Source organism: Parasteatoda tepidariorum, chromosome 1, assembly GCF_982258835.1.
Source record: "Parasteatoda tepidariorum strain Cologne lab strain chromosome 1, Ptep-v5.0, whole genome shotgun sequence".
Taxonomy (NCBI): Eukaryota; Metazoa; Arthropoda; class Arachnida; order Araneae; family Theridiidae; genus Parasteatoda; species Parasteatoda tepidariorum.
The window spans coordinates 76,959,038-76,981,916 of NC_141755.1; the positions used below are offsets into that span (position 1 = coordinate 76,959,038).

A 22,879-nucleotide genomic window follows, 5' to 3' on the forward strand; every position below is an offset into this window, starting at 1 on the left:
CAACAAATTTTCATTGACATCTGAGCCTGGCTGAATGTAATCTGGATTTGGTTTTGCGTATTAGTACAAAGAACTACATAGAGTCAGAGTTGAAAATCAGCATTGGCAAAAGATTCCCAGAACAACACTGAATTCGTGTGCACACTGACGGTTCTGCTACTGAGGCTCAACCAAATGCTGATGTCTACTCCAGGTATTTTAGCCTCGGCAGAGTCATTGGTAAGCATTATATCAATTTTGATGGTGAAATGGCATTAACTGAGATGCTGAAGAGAGGAACAAACCATTGTGATTTTTATTGATTCACAGGCCACTATCATGGCTATCTCTTCAGTTATGCTGACTAAAAATAGTTCTGCTCCTTAATGCGAACTTCTGATAGATTTTCTGATAAAAATTTGACGAAATGCTGCCTTACAATGGATATACCAAGTCATTGCGGTATCATAGGGAACGAGTTTGCTGATTCGCTTGCTAAAGCTGGACCTAACGTTCTTCAACCAGTTATCATGAAACTATTACCAACCTATCCAATGGGAAGACCTGGGATTCCTTGTTGGATAATCCCGTACCATATAATCTGCCCAGATGGGTGGGGGTAGCTAACTTCAGGATATTGACCGGGCATGATTACCTTAGGACGCACCTTCATAAAATTGGATTGGCAGGCTCTTTGATTTGCCCACTCTGCCTGACTGAGTCTGACATGAGCAATGATCACAGTAGTATAGACAGCGCTACAGCGTACAGCGGGGGGTCCCTATTCCTGACGTCATCACGGAAAGTCAACCGGAGCTTATTTCCGCCCCAACCGGAAGTTGAATATTTCTGCCCGCCTACAAACCGGAAGTTGCTTATTTCTGCTCTCCTATAAACCGGAAGTTGCTTATTTCTGCCCGCCTGAAATCGAAACTTCGTCTGCAACGTCATGGGGAGCTTATTTCTTTTTTTCTTAAGCCTAATATATTTTTAGTTTCGGTTTCTGTTTTTAATTTAGTTTCGTTTTTTTAAATATTATTTAATTTATTAGTTTATTGAGGGTGGCAACACTTATTATTTTTAATATTAGTTTTTTAGGATGGCAACACTTAGAAACTTTGTTATTTGGGGAGATATTGTATATTATGAAGTTATGACGTCATCTTTTATTACATAACACATAAATGATATCATGCTTTTGATCTAGTGGCGCCATCTATGTGGGAATAAAATAACTTTAAATCTATTTTAATATTTAAATCTGTTTTGATATTATTTATTAAATATAATTAAGGCTGAGGATCGAACTCACGCCATCAAAAAGCCTTCGTGGGTCAGTAGTTGGATATCATAACCACTGATCCACGAATGCTTGGTTAGATACGTGTTAATAAGTTAAACTTTTGTATTCTGAACACGTGTATAAATGAAAAAAGGATTTGATAACGATATCATCCTACTGTTTCATCGATATATTTTTCATTTAACCTTTTAACAGTTATTAAATAATTATTTCTGCCCCTCTTAATGTTATGATAGCTTTCTCTGGGTGGCAACGGTACTGACCATACACATGTTAAGATTTGACGTGTTTTTGTGTGATAACACAACTACTGGATACAGAACGAGTCATTCTGATAACATATAGCAAGATAGATCTTGGGTTATGACGCATGTGTTGAATTCAGTTCCTTTCACTTGCGCTGGTAAATAGTTAAGCATGTGACAGTTTAACATTTTTCTGATTGGTTGTTAGAGTTATACTTTCATGATTTGGCAACTAGAAGGATAGAGTGACTTAATTTCCCCTACCCCCCCCCCTCTTATATTAGTATTTCACTTGTTCTTCTGTTGTGTCTCGATTAAGTTTTTGAAAAGTTTTTCAAGTAACCATTTCGTTATGGACGGTTATTTAAAGAGAAAACATGCTGAAACTGAAGTAAGTACTATTGATTTCTTAGTAATTTACTATGCTTTTAAATTTATTGTTAATAGAATTGTTTTATTTTAACTTCTAGCACTAATTCGTTTTTAGGCAGAGTATGTGACAAAACTTAGTTAACTTTAAAAATTTTATAACTACGTTATTTTTATTATATTGATGATAAATAGTATATTGATAATGTTAAACAGTATTATTTATAAAACTACTGAGATGCGTTAATCTGTATCTTTAATTAACCAAGAGAAAGTAAACTGTTTTGTACATTTTAATTAATTATTTTTATTTTGTTAATAATAAAAATTACTCATCTTCTTAGTTACAAATTAGGAATAGTTATTATTTTTTTTCATTACGTAATCTAAATGAAGTTAATATTTGTTAAATTAACTTTCTATTTGTTAAAATGTATTAAGTATGTCTACTGTGAAAATTAAAAGTATTAGAATTAAAAGTATATTAATTTTAAATTAATAAATATTAGTTTATACGATTAGATATTTTTATCCCTATCGTTTGGATTTACGGCTATCAATGTTGTCCTTTTTGAACCCAGAAGACAATGGAACTCCTAGATCTTGAGACAATACATGTCTTCGAAGTGGACTTTGTGAGTACCCATGTTATATGAGGAGGAAGACTACGAAAACCTCCTACCCTTAGTCCGACGACAAATAGTGGGATTGGTTTCGTTAACCAGTATCCTGTGAATGTACAGAGATCAGAGGAAAACTTAAGGTTTTAATAAAATAAATTTTAATAATTTTAAAAAATACTATATGAATTCTAATGGTATCATTTATACTTAAAATGTTAGAAAGAGACTATATTAATAACTCTTAATTTTAGTTATTTTTAACATAAATACAGTTGATATAAATGACTATAATTATTATTTACCTATTTAATATTACCTATTATTAACCTATTCAATAAAAAAAATACACCCTTTAATAATTTATGCAAAAAAGTTTCATAAAAACTAGAAACTTATTACAAAAATATAAAAATTACTTTTGAAAAACTAGAAATTTTTCACAAAAGTAAAATTATTTTCTGAAATATTAGAAAATCTCCCTCAGTAATAAAAAATATTTTCTAAAAACTAGAGCATTTTGTTAAAAAGAATGAATAACGACATATTTATATTATCAATTATATATTAAATTTCCTTAAAATTTCAAATCAATTATTTTAAATCTAAGAAACATGTAATGGGAATTTTTGCCGCTTTAAATTCATTTATAATAAGAACATATTCGTTTTATTATAATTTAATGTTATAATAATGCAAATAACTTACTTTATTTTCAAATTAGCAGTTAATTTAAAACTAACTATAGCCGTTCTATTTAAAAGTATATATTTAAATGATACTGATTACAGAACTTGAACATGTTATCTATTTCTCATAAAATTTTACAAAGATAATGTTTGTCCGGGACGTTTGGGGCTTATCCACGTTTTATCAATTAGTCATAATAACATAGTGCTTCATACTTGTTATAGAACGTGGGAATAAAATTATTTCTTAGAAAATTGTTTAGAAACCCGTGATATATGCTCGCAGAAGTGCTTAGGTGAAACTTTGAATAAAATGTTATTTATTTTATTAAAATATATTTTGTCTTTAAAGATCTTTTTCACAAGTGAAAAAGTTTATATTATCAAGAAAAAATTACACCCTTTATTAATTAATACAAAAAGTTTCAGAAATATATATAGAATTTTCTGAAATATTAGAAAGTTTCCTCAATAACATAAATATTTTTCTTAAAAAATAGAAAATTTTGCTAAAAAGTTTGAAATATTTTATTAAAAGACAAAATGCTTTAGCAAAAAGCCAAAATATTTTCTTAAAAGAGAAATTTTTTTGTAAAAACATAAAATATTTTTCCTAAAATGTAGAAAGTTTTTAACAAAAAGTAAAAATATTTTCTTAAAAGAGAAAGTTTTTTGTAAAAACATAAATATTTTTCTTAAAATATAGAAAATTTTGTTAAAAAGTTTGAAATATTTTTATATAACTAGCAAATTTTTTAGCAAAAAGTAAAATATTATCTTTAAAGTGAACGTTTCATATTTGTTTTTGGAAAAGGGTTTATTTTAGACAGAACTCAGGAGGTAAAAACTTTTACTTTGCAAATAAATTCTTAATCGTAGTAATCGACAGGAGTTATGAACATTATCGTAATCATTTTAACTGTGTGTTGTTAATTATTTTTCTTGGTGACTCAAAATTTTCTTTTTTTTATTGTAGTTAGGAAACAGAAAGGGATTCTCAGCTTTAGTCATTGATTTTGAAGGTTTTCAACTTTCATCAGGGGCATACATTGTCAAAGAACTTGCTTTTCATGCTGTTAAAGGTAATTCCATTACCGGAGTGTGTACATTCCAACCACCGTTTCCGTTTGAAGAACTTCCAACACAACAGAAAATGCAATATTCTTGGACAGTCCGAAATATTCATCAAATAGATTGGAACCAAGGAGAATTACCCTACGTTAAATTTCATACTATGTTGACTTTTTTGTGTGATATGTATTCACATATCTATGTGAAAGGACTCGGAAAACGGAAATTTTTAGAAATTCTAACCGGCAGAGTGTTTTACAGTTTGGAAGATTTTGGCTGTCCTAAAGTAGATGAACTGATACCAACTTTTTCATCGTGCACTATACATTCACCAGATTTTAAGCATTGTGCTCTCGTTAAAGCGAAAGCATTTGGACGATTTCTACAAGACCTATAAATAGGACAAGCACTCGGAATTCGGCATAAAGCTGTTCCTGGAAGTAATATAGTAGATCTTATAAATGACTTTTTTTGCGAAATAGAAAATCAGCTCCAGTGGGGGGAAATGTATTTTTAAAAACATTAAACGATGTTCAATTACCAGCAAATTTATATGTTAATAGAAAAATTGTATAGTAAAAATAAAATTTTCAAGAAAGCTGTGATGTATGCTCGCAGAAGTGGCGAGGTGAAACTTTGAATAAAAATGTTATTTATTTTATTGAAATATTTTTTGTCTTTATTGAGCATTTTCACAGGTGAAAAAGTTTATATTATCAAGAAAAAATGTCACCCATTAATAAATAATACAAAAAGTTTCAGAAAAATATCTAGAACTTTTTGAAAAACTAGGAAATTATTACAAAAACATAAATATTTTCTTAAAAGATAGAAAAATTTTGTTAAAAAGTTTGAAATATTTTTATAAAACTAGCAAATTTTTAACAAAAAGTAAAAATATTTTCTTAAAAGAGAAATTGTTTTTATAAAAACATAATTACTTTCTTAAAAGATAGAAAATTTTTAACAGAAAGTTAAAATATTTTATTAAAAGAGAAAATTTTTAGTAAAAACATAAATATTTTTCTTAAGAGATAGAAAATTTTGTTAAAAAAGTTTGAAATATTTTTATAAAACTAGCAAATTTTTAACAAAAAGTTAAAATATTTTCTTAAAAGAGAAAATTTTTTGTAAAAACATAAATATTTTCTGAAAAACTAGAAAATTTTGTTAAAAAGAAATAAAAATGATACATTATTTCCTAGTTCGTTAAGATTTTAAGATGATTACTTTAAGTTAGATCAATAAATATTTTCTATAAAATCATTTTAACATTAATTTTGAATCAGGAAGGCAGGAGAATCCGTTGGTTCTATGAAGCATTCAGAGTGTGGGACAAGGACACATATTTAAATACTACTTTCTACAAAGTTCATCCTCCATCCAGACTCCCATCTCTATGAATTCGTCGAAAAAACTTTCCAAAAAGCTTGAGATATATGGGACTCGATCACAACTTTCTTAAACACTTCCAATTCATTTTCACAACTGAAAAAAAGGAAGATAGATCATTTCACAAATAACAATAAAAAGATGAAAAAGAGTTGTGAAAATGCATTGGAAGTGTTTAAGAAAGTTGTGATCGAGTCCCATATATCTCAAGCTTTTTGGAAAGTTTTTTCGACGAATTCATAGAGATGGGAGTCTGGATGGAGGATGAACTTTGTAGAAAGTAGTATTTAAATATGGGTCCTTGTCCCACACTCTGAATGCTTCATAGAACCAACGGATTCTCCTGCCTTCCTGATTCAAAATTAATGTTAAAATGATTTTATAGAAAATATTTATTGATCTAACTTAAAGTAATCATCTTAAAATCTTAACGAACTAGGAAATAATGTATCATTTTTATTTCTTTTTAACAAAATTTTCTAGTTTTTCAGAAAATATTTATGTTTTTACAAAAAATTTTCTCTTTTAAGAAAATATTTTAACTTTTTGTTAAAAATTTGCTAGTTTTATAAAAATATTTCAAACTTTTTTAACAAAATTTTCTATCTCTTAAGAAAAATATTTATGTTTTTACTAAAAATTTTCTCTTTTAATAAAATATTTTAACTTTCTGTTAAAAATTTTCTATCTTTTAAGAAAGTAATTATGTTTTTATAAAAACAATTTCTCTTTTAAGAAAATATTTTTACTTTTTGTTAAAAATTTGCTAGTTTTATAAAAATATTTCAAACTTTTTAACAAAATTTTTCTATCTTTTAAGAAAATATTTATGTTTTTGTAATAATTTCCTAGTTTTTCAAAAAGTTCTAGATATTTTTCTGAAACTTTTTGTATTATTTATTAATGGGTGACATTTTTTCTTGATAATATAAACTTTTTCACCTGTGAAAATGCTCAATAAAGACAAAATATATTTCAATAAAATAAATAACATTTTTATTCAAAGTTTCACCTCGCCACTTCTGCGAGCATACATCACAGCTTTCTTGAAAATTTTATTTTTACTATACAATTTTTCTATTAACATATAAATTTGCTGGTAATTGAACATCGTTTAATGTTTTTAAAAATACATTTCCCCCCACTGGAGCTGATTTTCTATTTCGCAAAAAAAGTCATTTATAAGATCTACTATATTACTTCCAGGAACAGCTTTATGCTGAATTCCGAGTGCTTGTCCTATTTATAGGTCTTGTAGAAATCGTCCAAATGCTTTCGCTTTAACGAGAGCACAATGCTTAAAATCTGGTGAATGTATAGTGCACGATGAAAAAGTTGGTATCAGTTCATCTACTTTAGGACAGCCAAAATCTTCCAAACTGTAAAACACTCTGCCGGTTAGAATTTCTAAAAATTTCCGTTTTCCGAGTCCTTTCACATAGATATGTGAATACATATCACACAAAAAAGTCAACATAGTATGAAATTTAACGTAGGGTAATTCTCCTTGGTTCCAATCTATTTGATGAATATTTCGGACTGTCCAAGAATATTGCATTTTCTGTTGTGTTGGAAGTTCTTCAAACGGAAACGGTGGTTGGAATGTACACACTCCGGTAATGGAATTACCTTTAACAGCATGAAAAGCAAGTTCTTTGACAATGTATGCCCCTGATGAAAGTTGAAAACCTTCAAAATCAATGACTAAAGCTGAGAATCCCTTTCTGTTTCCTAACTACAATAAAAAAAAGAAAATTTTGAGTCACCAAGAAAAATAATTAACAACACACAGTTAAAATGATTACGATAATGTTCATAACTCCTGTCGATTACTACGATTAAGAATTTATTTGCAAAGTAAAAGTCTTTACCTCCTGAGTTCTGTCTAAAATAAACCCTTTTCCAAAAACAAATATGAAACGTTCACTTTAAAGATAATATTTTACTTTTTGCTAAAAAATTTGCTAGTTATATAAAAATATTTCAAACTTTTTAACAAAATTTTCTATATTTTAAGAAAAATATTTATGTTTTTACAAAAAACTTTCTCTTTTAAGAAAATATTTTTACTTTTTGTTAAAAACTTTCTACATTTTAGGAAAAATATTTTATGTTTTTACAAAAAAATTTCTCTTTTAAGAAAATATTTTGGCTTTTTGCTAAAGCATTTTGTCTTTTAATAAAATATTTCAAACTTTTTAGCAAAATTTTCTATTTTTTAAGAAAAATATTTATGTTATTGAGGAAACTTTCTAATATTTCAGAAAATTCTATATATATTTCTGAAACTTTTTGTATTAATTAATAAAGGGTGTAATTTTTTCTTGATAATATAAACTTTTTCACTTGTGAAAAAGATCTTTAAAGACAAAATATATTTTAATAAAATAAATAACATTTTATTCAAAGTTTCACCTAAGCACTTCTGCGAGCATATATCACGGGTTTCTAAACAATTTTCTAAGAAATAATTTTATTCCCACGTTCTATAACAAGTATGAAGCACTATGTTATTATGACTAATTGATAAAACGTGGATAAGCCCCAAACGTCCCGGACAAACATTATCTTTGTAAAATTTTATGAGAAATAGATAACATGTTCAAGTTCTGTAATCAGTATCATTTAAATATATACTTTTAAATAGAACGGCTATAGTTAGTTTTAAATTAACTGCTAATTTAAAAATAAAGTAAGTTATTTGCATTATTATAACATTAAATTATAATAAAACGAATATGTTCTTATTATAAATGAATTTAAAGCGGCAAAAATTCCCATTACATGTTTCTTAGATTTAAAATAATTGATTTGAAATTTTAAGGAAATTTAATATATAATTGATAATATAAATATGTCGTTATTCATTCTTTTTAACAAAATGCTCTAGTTTTTAGAAAATATTTTTTATTACTGAGGGAGATTTTCTAATATTTCAGAAAATAATTTTACTTTTGTGAAAAATTTCTAGTTTTTCAAAAGTAATTTTTATATTTTTGTAATAAGTTTCTAGTTTTTATGAAACTTTTTTGCATAAATTATTAAAGGGTGTATTTTTTTTATTGAATAGGTTAATAATAGGTAATATTAAATAGGTAAATAATAATTATAGTCATTTATATCAACTGTATTTATGTTAAAAATAACTAAAATTAAGAGTTATTAATATAGTCTCTTTCTAACATTTTAAGTATAAATGATACCATTAGAATTCATATAGTATTTTTTAAAATTATTAAAATTTATTTTATTAAAACCTTAAGTTTTCCTCTGATCTCTGTACATTCACAGGATACTGGTTAACGAAACCAATCCCACTATTTGTCGTCGGACTAAGGGTAGGAGGTTTTCGTAGTCTTCCTCCTCATATAACATGGGTACTCACAAAGTCCACTTCGAAGACATGTATTGTCTCAAGATCTAGGAGTTCCATTGTCTTCTGGGTTCAAAAAGGACAACATTGATAGCCGTAAATCCAAACGATAGGGATAAAAATATCTAATCGTATAAACTAATATTTATTAATTTAAAATTAATATACTTTTAATTCTAATACTTTTAATTTTCACAGTAGACATACTTAATACATTTTAACAAATAGAAAGTTAATTTAACAAATATTAACTTCATTTAGATTACGTAATGAAAAAAAATAATAACTATTCCTAATTTGTAACTAAGAAGATGAGTAATTTTTATTATTAACAAAATAAAAATAATTAATTAAAATGTACAAAACAGTTTACTTTCTCTTGGTTAATTAAAGATACAGATTAACGCATCTCAGTAGTTTTATAAATAATACTGTTTAACATTATCAATATACTATTTATCATCAATATAATAAAAATAACGTAGTTATAAAATTTTTAAAGTTAACTAAGTTTTGTCACATACTCTGCCTAAAAACGAATTAGTGCTAGAAGTTAAAATAAAACAATTCTATTAACAATAAATTTAAAAGCATAGTAAATTACTAAGAAATCAATAGTACTTACTTCAGTTTCAGCATGTTTTCTCTTTAAATAACCGTCCATAACGAAATGGTTACTTGAAAAACTTTTCAAAAACTTAATCGAGACACAACAGAAGAACAAGTGAAATACTAATATAAGAGGGAGGGGGTAGGGGAAATTAAGTCACTCTATCCTTCTAGTTGCCAAATCATGAAAGTATAACTCTAACAACCAATCAGAAAAATGTTAAACTGTCACATGCTTAACTATTTACCAGCGCAAGTGAAAGGAACTGAATTCAACACATGCGTCATAACCCAAGATCTATCTTGCTATATGTTATCAGAATGACTCGTTCTGTATCCAGTAGTTGTGTTATCACACAAAAACACGTCAAATCTTAACATGTGTATGGTCAGTACCGTTGCCACCCAGAGAAAGCTATCATAACATTAAGAGGGGCAGAAATAATTATTTAATAACTGTTAAAAGGTTAAATGAAAAATATATCGATGAAACAGTAGGATGATATCGTTATCAAATCCTTTTTTCATTTATACACGTGTTCAGAATACAAAAGTTTAACTTATTAACACGTATCTAACCAAGCATTCGTGGATCAGTGGTTATGATATCCAACTACTGACCCACGAAGGCTTTTTGATGGCGTGAGTTCGATCCTCAGCCTTAATTATATTTAATAAATAATATCAAAACAGATTTAAATATTAAAATAGATTTAAAGTTATTTTATTCCCACATAGATGGCGCCACTAGATCAAAAGCATGATATCATTTATGTGTTATGTAATAAAAGATGACGTCATAACTTCATAATATACAATATCTCCCCAAATAACAAAGTTTCTAAGTGTTGCCATCCTAAAAAACTAATATTAAAAATAATAAGTGTTGCCACCCTCAATAAACTAATAAATTAAATAATATTTAAAAAAACGAAACTAAATTAAAAACAGAAACCGAAACTAAAAATATATTAGGCTTAAGAAAAAAAGAAATAAGCTCCCCATGACGTTGCAGACGAAGTTTCGATTTCAGGCGGGCAGAAATAAGCAACTTCCGGTTTATAGGAGAGCAGAAATAAGCAACTTCCGGTTTGTAGGCGGGCAGAAATATTCAACTTCCGGTTGGGGCGGAAATAAGCTCCGGTTGACTTTCCGTGATGACGTCAGGAATAGGGACCCCCCGCTGTACGCTGTAGCGCTGTCTATACTACTGATCACCTAAATTGCTTTTGTCAAAATTCAATTTAGACTTACTGACATAGTAGCTGTAAATGCTGCAAAGAATTTTAATCCTTTTATTTGTGTTTTTGAACTGTATTGGGCTGCCCATCATAGACTGATGGTGGACCCACCATCTGTTCTGGTGTATGATATAAAAAAATTTTAAAAAGTCTGAAAATCTTCTTGCTAAAGAAGAGGCTAACTGAACTTTCTCTTCCATTTTTATTCTAATTGCAGTTAAGGAGAGCCACAATGGCTCAAGGTTTAGTTCCTTCGTTGCCTTCCATTGGGGTGAACCGGGTTCGAATCCCGACAATGGCTGGTCAATACGCATTCCGCATCCGGCTTGCACCGACCACAGTGCTGACGTGAAATATCCTCAGTGGTAGACGGATCATGGGTTAGAGTCCCTTTGTCGTCGGGCTAACCGTGGAATGTTCTCTTGGTCTTTCTCTACGCAATCGCAAATGCGGGTTACTTCAGTTCCATCAAAAAAGTCATCCACGGAGGTAAATTTCTCCCAATACTTGATCCAGGAGTTCCCTTGTCTTCTGGATTGGGTTCAAAATTGCAAGTTTACATAGCAGTAGTAAACCCAAGAATTGGTTCGGCTGTGCAACGACGGTTATAAAATTGCAGTTAAGGAAGACGTGATATCCTTATTAATTTGTCATACAAGGGATAGAAAGGCCGCTTTGCATAATAGGATTTGAACTAATTTCTTGATTAATTTTTTTATCGATCAAACAATATAATTTTAATTTTTAAACTTCAGAAAAGTACTAATTGCTCTTAAAATATAAATAAGAAATTTAAAAAATAATAATAATTAAAATAATGTCACATTTTTAACTATTTTCGAGCATATCAAAGCATTTCGAAAAATTCACGGATTTTAGGGAGAAAAAAACATTCATAATTATTTGGAATTCTCTCCGCGACAAGCTTTTTGCAAAATGGCAGACAATTAAAAACTAAAGTTTTCAGAATTTTAGTATTTTTGCTAACATTTTAAAAGCCCCGCCTTGAAAGATCTGGGACAAAGTTACGTTTTATAGGAACTTTTGAATTATTTACATATTGTGGCTTCGAAAATAACTTCAAATCAAATTTACAAAACAAAAAAACCATACATTAAACCATAAACAACTTATAAGAAATTCTCCCCCCCCCAAAAAAAATGTAGAATGTTGGCAACCTTGCTTAAAATTCTATTTTAAATTGTACCCAATGTGAAATGCTCGCATTTATGATCTGGAAAGAATTATTAAGGATTTGTTTGAATATAAAAATTTTACCTTCGGACAAAAAATAAATTGGTTTGAATTGCCCCAATACGATCGCAATTCATATCTAATAATTCTCTTCGATAAATAATTATCAAAATTCAAATTCGATATTATTTATTATCAAATTATTAAACTTGTAAATTAATAAATGTATTATAAATTCAAAATTATGAAATCCTACGTATTATTTATTACTCTAACAATGTGATGACTACATGAAAAATAAAAATTAAACTATGTACTATTTCAGATTGAGTCATTTTAAAACCCTTATTGGATAACGTGAAGTTGTATAATCATTTTAAATTCGGTCTGGAGTCTAGCCTATTATATAACTGCGCCAAGGCTAAAACGCAATTAGAAATCGCCTGTCAACTCCACACGGCGTTCAGATTTGAATGCAAAGAATTAGTGACACGATCTACATAGTAATATGTTCCTTTTAATCCCCACATATAGGGTAAAAGGGGCAATCACATAGGGTGGTTCTCGAAAGATAATCCGCAGAATCTTAAAATTCCCTGGAATCTCACTTCACCCTGGATCCAAGAGTCACGATTTGTTTTTCAATTATTTTAATTAATTTAATTACATTTATATCCAATCAATAACTCAGAATTTATTTAATATTTCGGTCGTAATTATGAAATTATTTATGTAAAATGGCAATGAAAAAAAAAGTGACACAATTTTTTTTTTTTTTTTAAAATTGAAGAACAATATATTGTATAAATTATGAAAAGAATCTGCATTTGTTAAAAGTTCCGTAAGTATTTCTCAACGAGCTTCTCAATTCAGAACAAAATAGTTCAAGAATTTAATTCACGAATAAAGAATTTAGTTCCTTTTCAGCATATGCATACACCGAGAACTAATTCATATGATTAAATATTTCATATTCGTAACATGAAATATTTTCGAGGTAATTAGCTTTTTATTTATTTTTTATGCGTATTTATAGCAGCTAACAATCTTCGTTTTCGCGGCCTTAAAGAGGTACCAAATCCATTTTAGATAAGGGCACTAATACAAATCATCAATTGCTTTTCTCAGGATTACAAATTAAAAGTTTGCAAAATTTTATTGAAAAAAACTTTTTATGAGAGTATTAAAAGTTTGCAAAATTTTATTGAAAAATAATTTTTATGAGAGTTATTAACTAACTGTAGCTCACACGTGAATTATATGGGTTTTCGTTTACAACCGGCAAAGGAAAATATATAAATTTATCCACTAGTTTACTAGATATTATGAAACATTTTTTTTTTTGCTTAAAAAATATAAAAATAGTTTGAAATGCATAAAAATAGTTAGATCATTTTGTAAATGGGCTCCAAAATTGGATTGCATGCACTAGTTACCTCGCTATTAGTAACGCCCTGCTAAAGTAAACCCTACCTTGGTTGATAAGTTAATTTACATCTCTATTTTTAATAAAAAGTTATGCAATTAAAACTCTAATTTCTTAATTTTCAATATAAAACTTAAAGTAATTAAAATGAATACATATTGAGAAATCTTATAATTTTATATTAACGGAGTTCGAAATTTCAATTCTTATTTTTGCGCAATGCTTTTCCTCATAAACCTTTGATCATTGATTTTAGTTGTGGAAAAGACAAGTGAATTCAAACATTCCAGAACTGTTTTCTATCATTAGAAAGTAAACAAATATAGCTTCAGATGGTGCGTGTATTCGTAAAAATGTGCGTATTTTTTAATTTTTGTTTCATAAAGTTTTTCCTGTTAGATATTTTTTTTTAATAGCAAAAAAATAAAAGGTAACTCAGTGAATATCATGATAGAAAAGTGAAAGAACTAAATCACTCTAAAATGAACTTGAAAAAATATTTTTCTTTTAAAACACGGTGCGTAGCGTTTTTAAAAAGTGCTTAAAGTTGCTTTTCTCCAATTTTTATTTTTTAAAGGCATTTAGAGGTGCTCTTTTTCATTAGGAGTTTTTAAAAAGTACTTAAACTTCCTTTTTCGAAAATAAGATTTTTCCTTTACCATGTTGATTTTCGCCACGAATTATGCAAAAAGACACCGTTCACATTGTTCTATTCAACATTTTCACAATTAATTCAACGTCAATCTATTTTTCGGCATGCCGTCGGTCCGTAACGTATGAAAATGCCTTTCGTTTTACATGATTCAAAATTTCGTGGGTTTTGACAATTGTCAGAAACTTCCCAGCACTACCTAATTATATTTTAAGTTGCTTACAAATATTTTTGAGTGCTTTAAAAGTGCTTATTTTTTCTTGAAAGATTTGGCTGCGCACCCTGTGAAAAAAAAATAATAATAATCTTGACCGATACAACATAGTTTCCAGGGTCAATGTTCACCAAACGGTGCTACCTCTATGGTGTCTTAACGCATTAAATTTATAGTTGTTAACGAGCATTGGTACGAAGAACAATTTTATAAAATTAAATGGAATTTTATTACGAACGGAGTTCTGGACGAAGTTACATCACGTGCTATGAATCAGAAAGATCTATACTTGACAACAAATATATAGATCTACTCAAAATATCCTAAACAGGCGCTGGTTGAATATTTATCACTCTTTAAGATCATTTCATCTCATGAAACCATAATAAGTCATGGATTAATAACATTTTATGATACAGTACAGAACCCGTTACCCGGAAATCAGAAAACCGGAATACCAAAAAACCGGAACGAAATTCGATGAATTTTCCCACCATTTTTTTAAAAAAAAAAATTTTTCCTCATAAGATTTTACAATTTTTTTTTCTTTTTTGGAAGATGTTTACCATGCCATCATTTTAGAAATAATCATTACTGTATTATTTCATCGTTTTTTCTTCTTTTTAAGATTATTTCCTAATATTTTTTTTTAGTTGGGTTTAACAATAAAAAAAACGGCTTTTTGTAGTGATTCAGAAAACCGGAAAAATCAGTTATCCGGAATAGCGATGGTCCCGATCGTTTCGGATAATCGGTTCCCTACTGTATATCATTTCTTAGAAAAAATTTTGGAATGATTACTAGCTAGAAATAAAGTATATTTTCAGAGAATACTTATTTTCGGATAATGGTTTTTAATGCTTTATAATTTTTGATGGTAAATTATTTCTCTTACGTTACAATTATGGTATAATCCTGAGGCAAGGTACAAATGTAATGTAACTTTAAAATATTTTTTAACCCTATATTTTTTGTTGCCAGCGATGTAGATAAAAATTAAGCTTCTAGTGGAACTGCAGAATTCCAGACTGTTGATAATGTGGCTAACTTGAAGATATTGATCTACCCCAAAGGCTTATAAGCTTTAAAAAAATATATTCTAGTTAATGGAACAAGATATATGATAGCAGTGTCCTTGGGTAGGAAAGACTTACTGTCTACAATTTGATAAGATTCCCCCATAAATAAAAGCATTTTTTGAAATGAAAGATAGTACATTTCAAATAGTTTCGTATACGGTAGATGGGATGAACGCAAAACCTATTCTGTAAAAGGGGTGATCATTCGAAAAATAAAAATATGGTTCGCATTCAGATTGTTTTCCCTTAAAAATAATAATAATAATTTCAATTAAAAGGAAAAAATTAGATGGCGAAGAGGACTTTTTTGTGAAAATGAATGCTTATTTGTTTACTAGTTCTTATTTGATTTATTTATTTATTTTTAATTATAAGTGTGAATTCTTGAAATAAAAGCAGCATTGATAAGTATTTTTTTTAAATCGCTCAGATAATTTTACGAAATTAGTTTATTAGCATTGTTCTAAAACACAATTTGCCTAATTTTAATGTCTTTCCTAAGGAAAAAGTGAACGTAATGTTTTTCAACTATATTTCCTGATATTAACGTCAGGGTGAATTTTATTCATTAATTTTATTTTGGTGCCCTAAAATACATCTTTTTTTTTTTTTTTTTTTTAAATTTGGTGTTTGCAGAAACAAATGCATAATTTTAATTTTATAATTGGCTTGTAATTTTTTGCATTATCGGCAATAGAAAACCACATTTCCAAGAAAACCATATTTCGTCTCCCTTCTTTTTTATTTTGGAAAAAAAAAATAACTTTTAGTTCACAAAAAGAAAGAAGAAAAGAAATGAAGCTATGTTTGGGGAGTTTAGGTATTCTTTCCCCTCTACTGAAGTAGAGGTGAAGTGTAAGCTAAAGATTCACTAAACACTTAATATCCCGTATCGGAAGAAAAACCCCTGTAAAATGTAAAAAAATAAATGTAGTGAAAAAACTTCTTTTTCTAAAAAACAATAATTTTATGCAAGCATGGAAGGTAGACGTTTTCTATATACTTAAACAGTATTTATCCAACCTCAAGTCAGCGGTTCCCAAATGGTGCTCCGCAAAACCCTATAGTTCCGTGGATGAGTCACAGAAATTTCGATAGTTAGGACATTTTTTTTAAAAAAATTTAGTAATGATTTTTGAAACCTGTAACTATGTTTATATCGAATCATTATTTATTTAATATTTCAGTTATTTTTATGAAATAATTAAAGCCAAAATGTCACTGAGTAAGATGTATTATTTAAAAACAAAGCTAATGGCATTGGTATTTTCCAGCTAACTTTTCAATTCGCAGAAAATACCAATTTTAAAAAAGAAATGCGTTTTCCTAATAACCATCATTTTTCGTTTTTTTTTTTTTTTTTTTTTTTTTTTCCCCAACGAAAACCATAAATCACCCAATTCATTTTCAGCTAATGAATTAGCTTAGCTGATTTAGAATTTTCATTGCATGGCTGAAATCAAATTTAGAACTGGACTAGATGCCGTTGTAGACCTGTGGATTAAACTGTCACTTAATTTTAAAACTATTATTGATAAAACAATGAAAAAAATTCATTAAATTTCTCATATTAAATATTTTTTTTTTATTTCCAATGGCAGGCCAATTTAAAAGAACAAAAAGGATAAAATAACAAGAAAAACAAGGCAAAAAGAAATAAATAGAATTGAATGCATAGTGACATGCTTAGCCCATACGGGCCCTAGCTTCCCAGTAGCGTCCACACACAGTAGTGGAGATGAGCGCAGGACAGACGGAAATATTGGGCAAGTCCATGTCCTCCCCAAGGCGACAGAGCTTGCATTTAGGAGAGTCAAAAATGTTTATGCTAAAAAGGTGTTTGGCCAGACAGTCATGGCCCGTTACAAGTCTAAAGAGAGCGACTGCCGTAAACCTGGGCTGATTTGGGATAGTTAAAATACGGTTGAACCAGGTTTTGTGTATATTGCTTGTACGGAAATTCTCTGAGAGCATGTTCCGGAATTGGTTTCGGACCAGCAATTTAAATGAGTGCAGAGAGATGGAGCAACGAGATGCTTGGGCAATAGTTGTTCCTTTCTTACATATTAAATATTTTTGTGATGATTAGCAGTGTTTCGTCGGATAAAATATTTAAAATTGCTAATGAACTTTATTTACTAACCCGGGAGTTCCGTCAAAAAAAGGTCGTTCTTTTAGGGTTCCGTAGCAGGAAAAAATTGGGAACCACTGCTCTAAGTGATATTTTAGTGAATTTGAATAAACCTTATTTCTAATACAGACTAAACAAAACTCATTTAAGATTTTTTTTTTCGTTCAAAATATCTTTATTGAAAATTGCTGTATTTTAAGGAAGTATAAAATAAAAAAAATATTCCATATTCCGTCCCGAGCATGTTCTTGAATGATTCGTACTTATTAATTTCGTATTCTCAAATCATATTGACTTTTAAAAAAATTGGAGGGAATCTTCAGTGCTCAAAAATAAGATCACGAAAGCTTGATGCTGAGAAAGTGCAGATTGCAGTTAAATGAATGGCTAAGTGTTTAATACTCAGGAAAAGAAGAGCGATAAGAAAAAATTTTCTAGTTCAGTGGACTGGTACGACGAATTTCATCGCGCTCCAACTTCATCATCTGGAGTAGTCAGCTGAATTTAAATGAGACAGCTCTCTGTTTTTTTGAAAAGTTGGTAAGCCAAAACGTGGTTCAAGGGCATTTTTCTTAAACCGAATCCTCATCCAATTGACGGTTAATAAAAGAAAGATGGACCATTTTTTTCGTTTTGTTAGTAGAATTGTATTTCTTAGAATAAAAGCTTAATTCTTCAAAGAATTGAAGAGGTTATTTACTAAAATGAGTATTTTTTATAGAATTTATTGTAAGAATTCCAATTTCACTAAACGTGGGAGAGCAACTGTTATGAGTCTAACTATATATATAAAAACAGCGTATCCGCGCACCTGGAAAGTCATGAAAATTCATGGAAAGTCATGGATTTCGGTATGGAACAAAATTTGTCATGGAATGTCATGATTTTAACTATTTTTATTTTTAAAAAATCATTGAAAAGTCATGGATTTAGGTCGCCAAAAAATCTAATTTTAAAAATTCAATTTCCCCCCAATTTCATGGTGTTCTGAATATCTGAATTTATTGCAAAATCCCCACTCACAGTCATATTTAATAAAAATATTAAATGTTTTTATCGTGTTCTTTAAAAATTATGGTGTTCTTCCAAAAAATGAAAGAAAAAACATCATTTCTAGAGCGAAATCATCTTTAAAACTTCTGTGATTTCAGAATTTTTATGATTATTTTTTATTTTATCAATTTAAAATTCTAGCTGAAGCAAGCCAGTCATTGGCGAATTTTTTTGTTCCGAAATGAGAACAGAAAAATCAGGAGTATTTCTTTCCTTTCCGATGAACAAGAAAAGTATCTTTAGAATGTAATTCTGCAGAAAAAAAAATTTTTGCTTTTGTATTTTTTTCAGCTATTTTATTGCTTCAACTCTTTCTTTACTCTGTTTCTTAAATTTAAAATTCTATAAATATGAAGATGCAGAGTAAAACAGTTTTGGTTATACCTATCATTTCAATTAATGTTATTATAATGCTTTTTTAAATTAATTGTTGTGTTTTTGTCGGAGAAAATAATAACCCCCGTGGCAGAATTTTTTCTGACTTTCTGCGACAAACCTAATTAGAACCAATATCTTTCTACAAGATATTTTTATCGTTATAAATGTATGTGTAATGAATTTATAATAATAGATGAAATTCATGTTTATAAAATAAGTCTACATGCATAGAATAAAACTGTGTAGATTTTTTTTCTTAATTTCATAATATAAGTTTACATTTCTTAATAAGTTTAAATTGTTTAAGTATAAATTTGTATAATCTTCGATAATAACGAAAAGTTATAAATGTATAGATCTGCAGACAAAAATGCTTACTAGAGCATAAATAAAGATTACCCAGAACCTGTAATAAGATAGAACTTATAGAAATAGCTAAGAATGGACAAAAAGATTAAATTTATAAAACAAGATAACTGAATTTGAAGTATCAGTTCAAAACAGTATGATTTAATGTTTCACTATAATAGTTATATCAGGTACAGAAACAAATCAGGTGAAAAAATTAATATTGAAGTTGAGTAATCAAAATAATAAAATAGTATTGACTATAACCGAATTCTAAAAGCAAAAAAATTAAAGCAATGTTTGTTTCAATTTTTTCTACATCTAATTAATTTTATCTAATTAATTAGATTCGATTAATATTGTACTGACTTATTGAAAGATTTTTTTTTTAAAAAAAAGGAGGTAAATAAAACTTTTTTCGTGATCAGATTAAGTTCAGAACGAAAAAAATACACAGCGCTTGTGATTTCGCACTGTATTGTGTAAATATATAGCGCTGATTCCACACGAAGTATGCAGAAGCAGTTTCCGACTCAATATGCTCAAGTCATTCAACATCTCGAAACGAAATAGTCTTTATCAGTACTGAAACATCGGTATTAGAGCCATATTCATTGGATGCGATTTTTTTCGCATGCGTATGGAAACCTGTTTGAAAATGACCAGTAAGTATTTTTCACCAATCTGGGTTTCATTCGCATGCTAAAAAATCGTAGATAGTGAGATATCTTTCAGGCTTTATTTCATTTATCGTTAGATTGCGTTTTCTTTTTTTATCGACGATTTAATTCAAAGCATATAGGCATTTTTAGATGTTGTCGACTTCCAACTTATTTCTTTTTCGGAATGCCGCCTTGAATAATCAGTTTTCAAATTTGTTTTAACTATTGTGGCTTCACAATTGCAACAAATAACCTTTTCGCTAGACATGATTTTTTTTAAAAAAGAATCTTTTTACGCATGAAATTTTCCACATAAGTGCAAAAAATATAAAATGCTCTGTTCTCATAAAAAAACACAAAGCAAATTACTGCGCCAGCGATAGAGGCCGAAGTTGGCAAATTTCCAAAAATAGCTTAATAAAGGGGAAAACAATTCTCCCCTTTTTATCCAGTAACTGTTTGTGTTGGAGGGAACGAACGGAGAATTACGAGCGCTTTCTCCTTCCGCGGTACGCTAGAAAAAAAAATATTTAAAACAATTCTGTAAGAAAAAAATTTTGCAGAACCATTATTGCTTCTGCAGAAATTTTTTGTTTCTGAAGAAAATGTTTTTTTTTTTTTTTGTTGGAAAAACAGCTTCTGTTTCTGCAGAATTAATTTTGAGAACTTTTGTTTGTGGCAAACCAAAAAATTTTATTTCCCAAATAAAAAAAATCTTTCTGCAAGAACTCAGTCGCTTTCTGCGACAATGTCGCTGTGTCGCCGTGTTTCTGCCACGGGGATAATAACTTCGTTAAGTCATGAAAAATTCTTGGAATTAGTCATGGAAAGTCAGGAATCTGAAAATCTAAAATGTAACAGATACCCTGTAAAAATCTAATGACGGGGTGTTTTCCGTTGTTGATGTTATATTTTTATTGGCCGGAAAAATGACATAGTAGGAACCAGTTTCCCACATTAATTTAAAAACTTTTTTGGTTGCCATCAGCATGAAATTAATTTAAATCATAAAGATGTTGTTTTACTGTAAAATACTTTTTATCCCAAAACTTAAGAAGGTATTTACTTGTAATATTTATTTTTCTTGTAATTATTTAGTGTTTGATTTTCATTGTTTTCTAAATTACGGATTTAAAACTGGAAGAGTTTAAAACTATATTGGCCCACCTGTATAAAATGTCTAGCTCTTAAATTATCAAAAAATTATATCCAAAATAATGTGACCAGGTAGAGTATCAATTTGACAATAAAATAAAATCGCAGTTTTATATAATGTTCAAAACTATAAAATAAAAGAGTACATACAGTTATGGTACGGTAAGAAAAACTGCGTGGCAAATGCTAGATTTGAACCGATAGTTTTAGTCCGTTAATGATTAGGATGAAAAACTGTTTTGTCAACAATACAGCTTTTAAACCTTCAAATATACAGAGAAAGCCCGTAAAAAGAGGTGCAATTTTACTTTTAAGCACTTTTGTATCCCAAATTTAAATGTAATTACCTGTAATATTGATTTTTCTTCACCTATGCTATTATTACGTTTTTTTATTTTGATTGTTTTCTAAATTACGTGTTTAAAACTAAAAAAGTTGTTCTTTTATTATAACGTAATTTTATGATTTTACCTTATTACGCTATATTATACGATAAATTATTTGAATCGGTGTTTAAACTTATTAACCATTTTTCAATTATTATTTTTTGATATAAATTATTATTTGTTTACATAAATTATTATAATATGCCAATATAAATTACCATTAAATGATTTAGAGCTTAACGATCAGCTTCTTGCATAATGTGATGCATGCACAAATTGTATTTAATATATCAGCCTTATTTAGTAAGCGAAAATATTAAATTGCAGTTGTGAACTCAAAGAATTTGTTATAACAATATACCTTTGTGATGCCATTATAGACATTGGATATTTCCTAGCTTTTAAATTTCCTTTAATTTCTTAAATTTATAATTATTTTTAATAAATGAGTAATTATAAATTTTTGCATATTTTTATTCTCAAATAGCGCAGTAGTGGAATAACTTGCTCCAATATTTTAAAATGAGACCGAAATGTCTTTTTTTTTTTTTAAAAAACTGACATTTCTTTATGTTAAACAAAACCTAATTATTATGAAGGATGGTTTCGAATTTTTAAATATTATGAAAATACAATATGTAAGTTTAAAAAAAGAAGAAAAAAGAAGAAAAAAAACTTTTTTAGAAGGTAAATCTAGGCATCAAGAAGGCGAATATTTGATTGAAAAAAATATTCCTTTTTACTCTTATAAAAAAAAAAGTGTTTTATTTTGATTAGTTGGTGCATTGTGAGTGGGACAAAACTCTCATGAAATACTCTTAATTCACTTTTAAAAAGACATTTACTTACTCTAGAGCAGAGTTTCCAAAAATGTGAGCTCTGACCCCAACAAGGGTCGCGAGAACTGCCGCAGGCGTCGCCAAACCTTTTAGCAATTTTAATATTTCTTTATCTTATTATAATAATTTTACGATTATCGAACGTTTTTATACAATGTATCTGAAAATAGATAAAAAATAAGACATAAGAAAAAACAAAAACGTTTCTATGCATTTCAATTATTGTATTATATTTTTAAGTTATTTAAAATTTTCACGTTGCTCTTATGTTTTAGAAGTTAAAGTTGATTACCTAAAGCTGCATAGTATATTACAGTACAAGCAAAGAAACTGATAGTTCACTTTTGCGCAATGCTTATGGGATTCCAAACACTACATTATCATGGTGTTCCCACACCAAAAAGTTTAAGAAATCCTGCTCTATAATGCTTATAAAAACAATTAAATATGCCAGTGAATACTATAATTTCA

The 22,879-nt window shown here is 28.6% G+C and overlaps 3 protein-coding genes across 3 annotated transcripts in view; 2 read left to right on the forward strand and 1 right to left on the reverse strand.

Annotated features, from left to right (window-relative positions):
- The window catches only part of LOC107456611 (hepatic sodium/bile acid cotransporter), a 37,077-nt gene that overhangs the window by 7,605 nt on the left and 6,593 nt on the right, over positions 1-22,879 (forward strand). The window lies entirely within an intron of this gene.
- On the forward strand, positions 1,620-4,893 carry LOC147816528 (uncharacterized). The gene is made up of 2 exons (XM_087167102.1): positions 1,620-1,918; positions 4,182-4,893. Exons 1-2 carry the CDS (start codon positions 1,880-1,882, stop codon positions 4,671-4,673), a joined length of 531 nt encoding a protein of 176 aa, XP_087023228.1. The 5' UTR covers positions 1,620-1,879; the 3' UTR covers positions 4,674-4,893.
- On the reverse strand, positions 6,723-9,952 carry LOC147816529 (uncharacterized). The gene is made up of 2 exons (XM_087167117.1): positions 9,667-9,952; positions 6,723-7,403 (listed from the first exon to the last, which is right to left on the reverse strand). The coding sequence occupies exons 1-2, from the start codon at positions 9,703-9,705 to the stop codon at positions 6,912-6,914; spliced, it is 531 nt and encodes a 176-aa protein (XP_087023243.1). The 5' UTR covers positions 9,706-9,952; the 3' UTR covers positions 6,723-6,911.

Coding starts and splice junctions, on each gene's coding strand:
- LOC147816528 (XM_087167102.1), top strand. CDS start 1,880: ATGGACGGTTATTTAAAGAGAAAACATGCTGAAACTGAA. Junction 1,919..4,181: donor GAAAACATGCTGAAACTGAA/GTAAGTACTATT, acceptor TTTTTATTGTAG/TTAGGAAACAGAAAGGGATT.
- LOC147816529 (XM_087167117.1), bottom strand. CDS start 9,705: ATGGACGGTTATTTAAAGAGAAAACATGCTGAAACTGAA. Junction 7,404..9,666: donor GAAAACATGCTGAAACTGAA/GTAAGTACTATT, acceptor TTTTTATTGTAG/TTAGGAAACAGAAAGGGATT.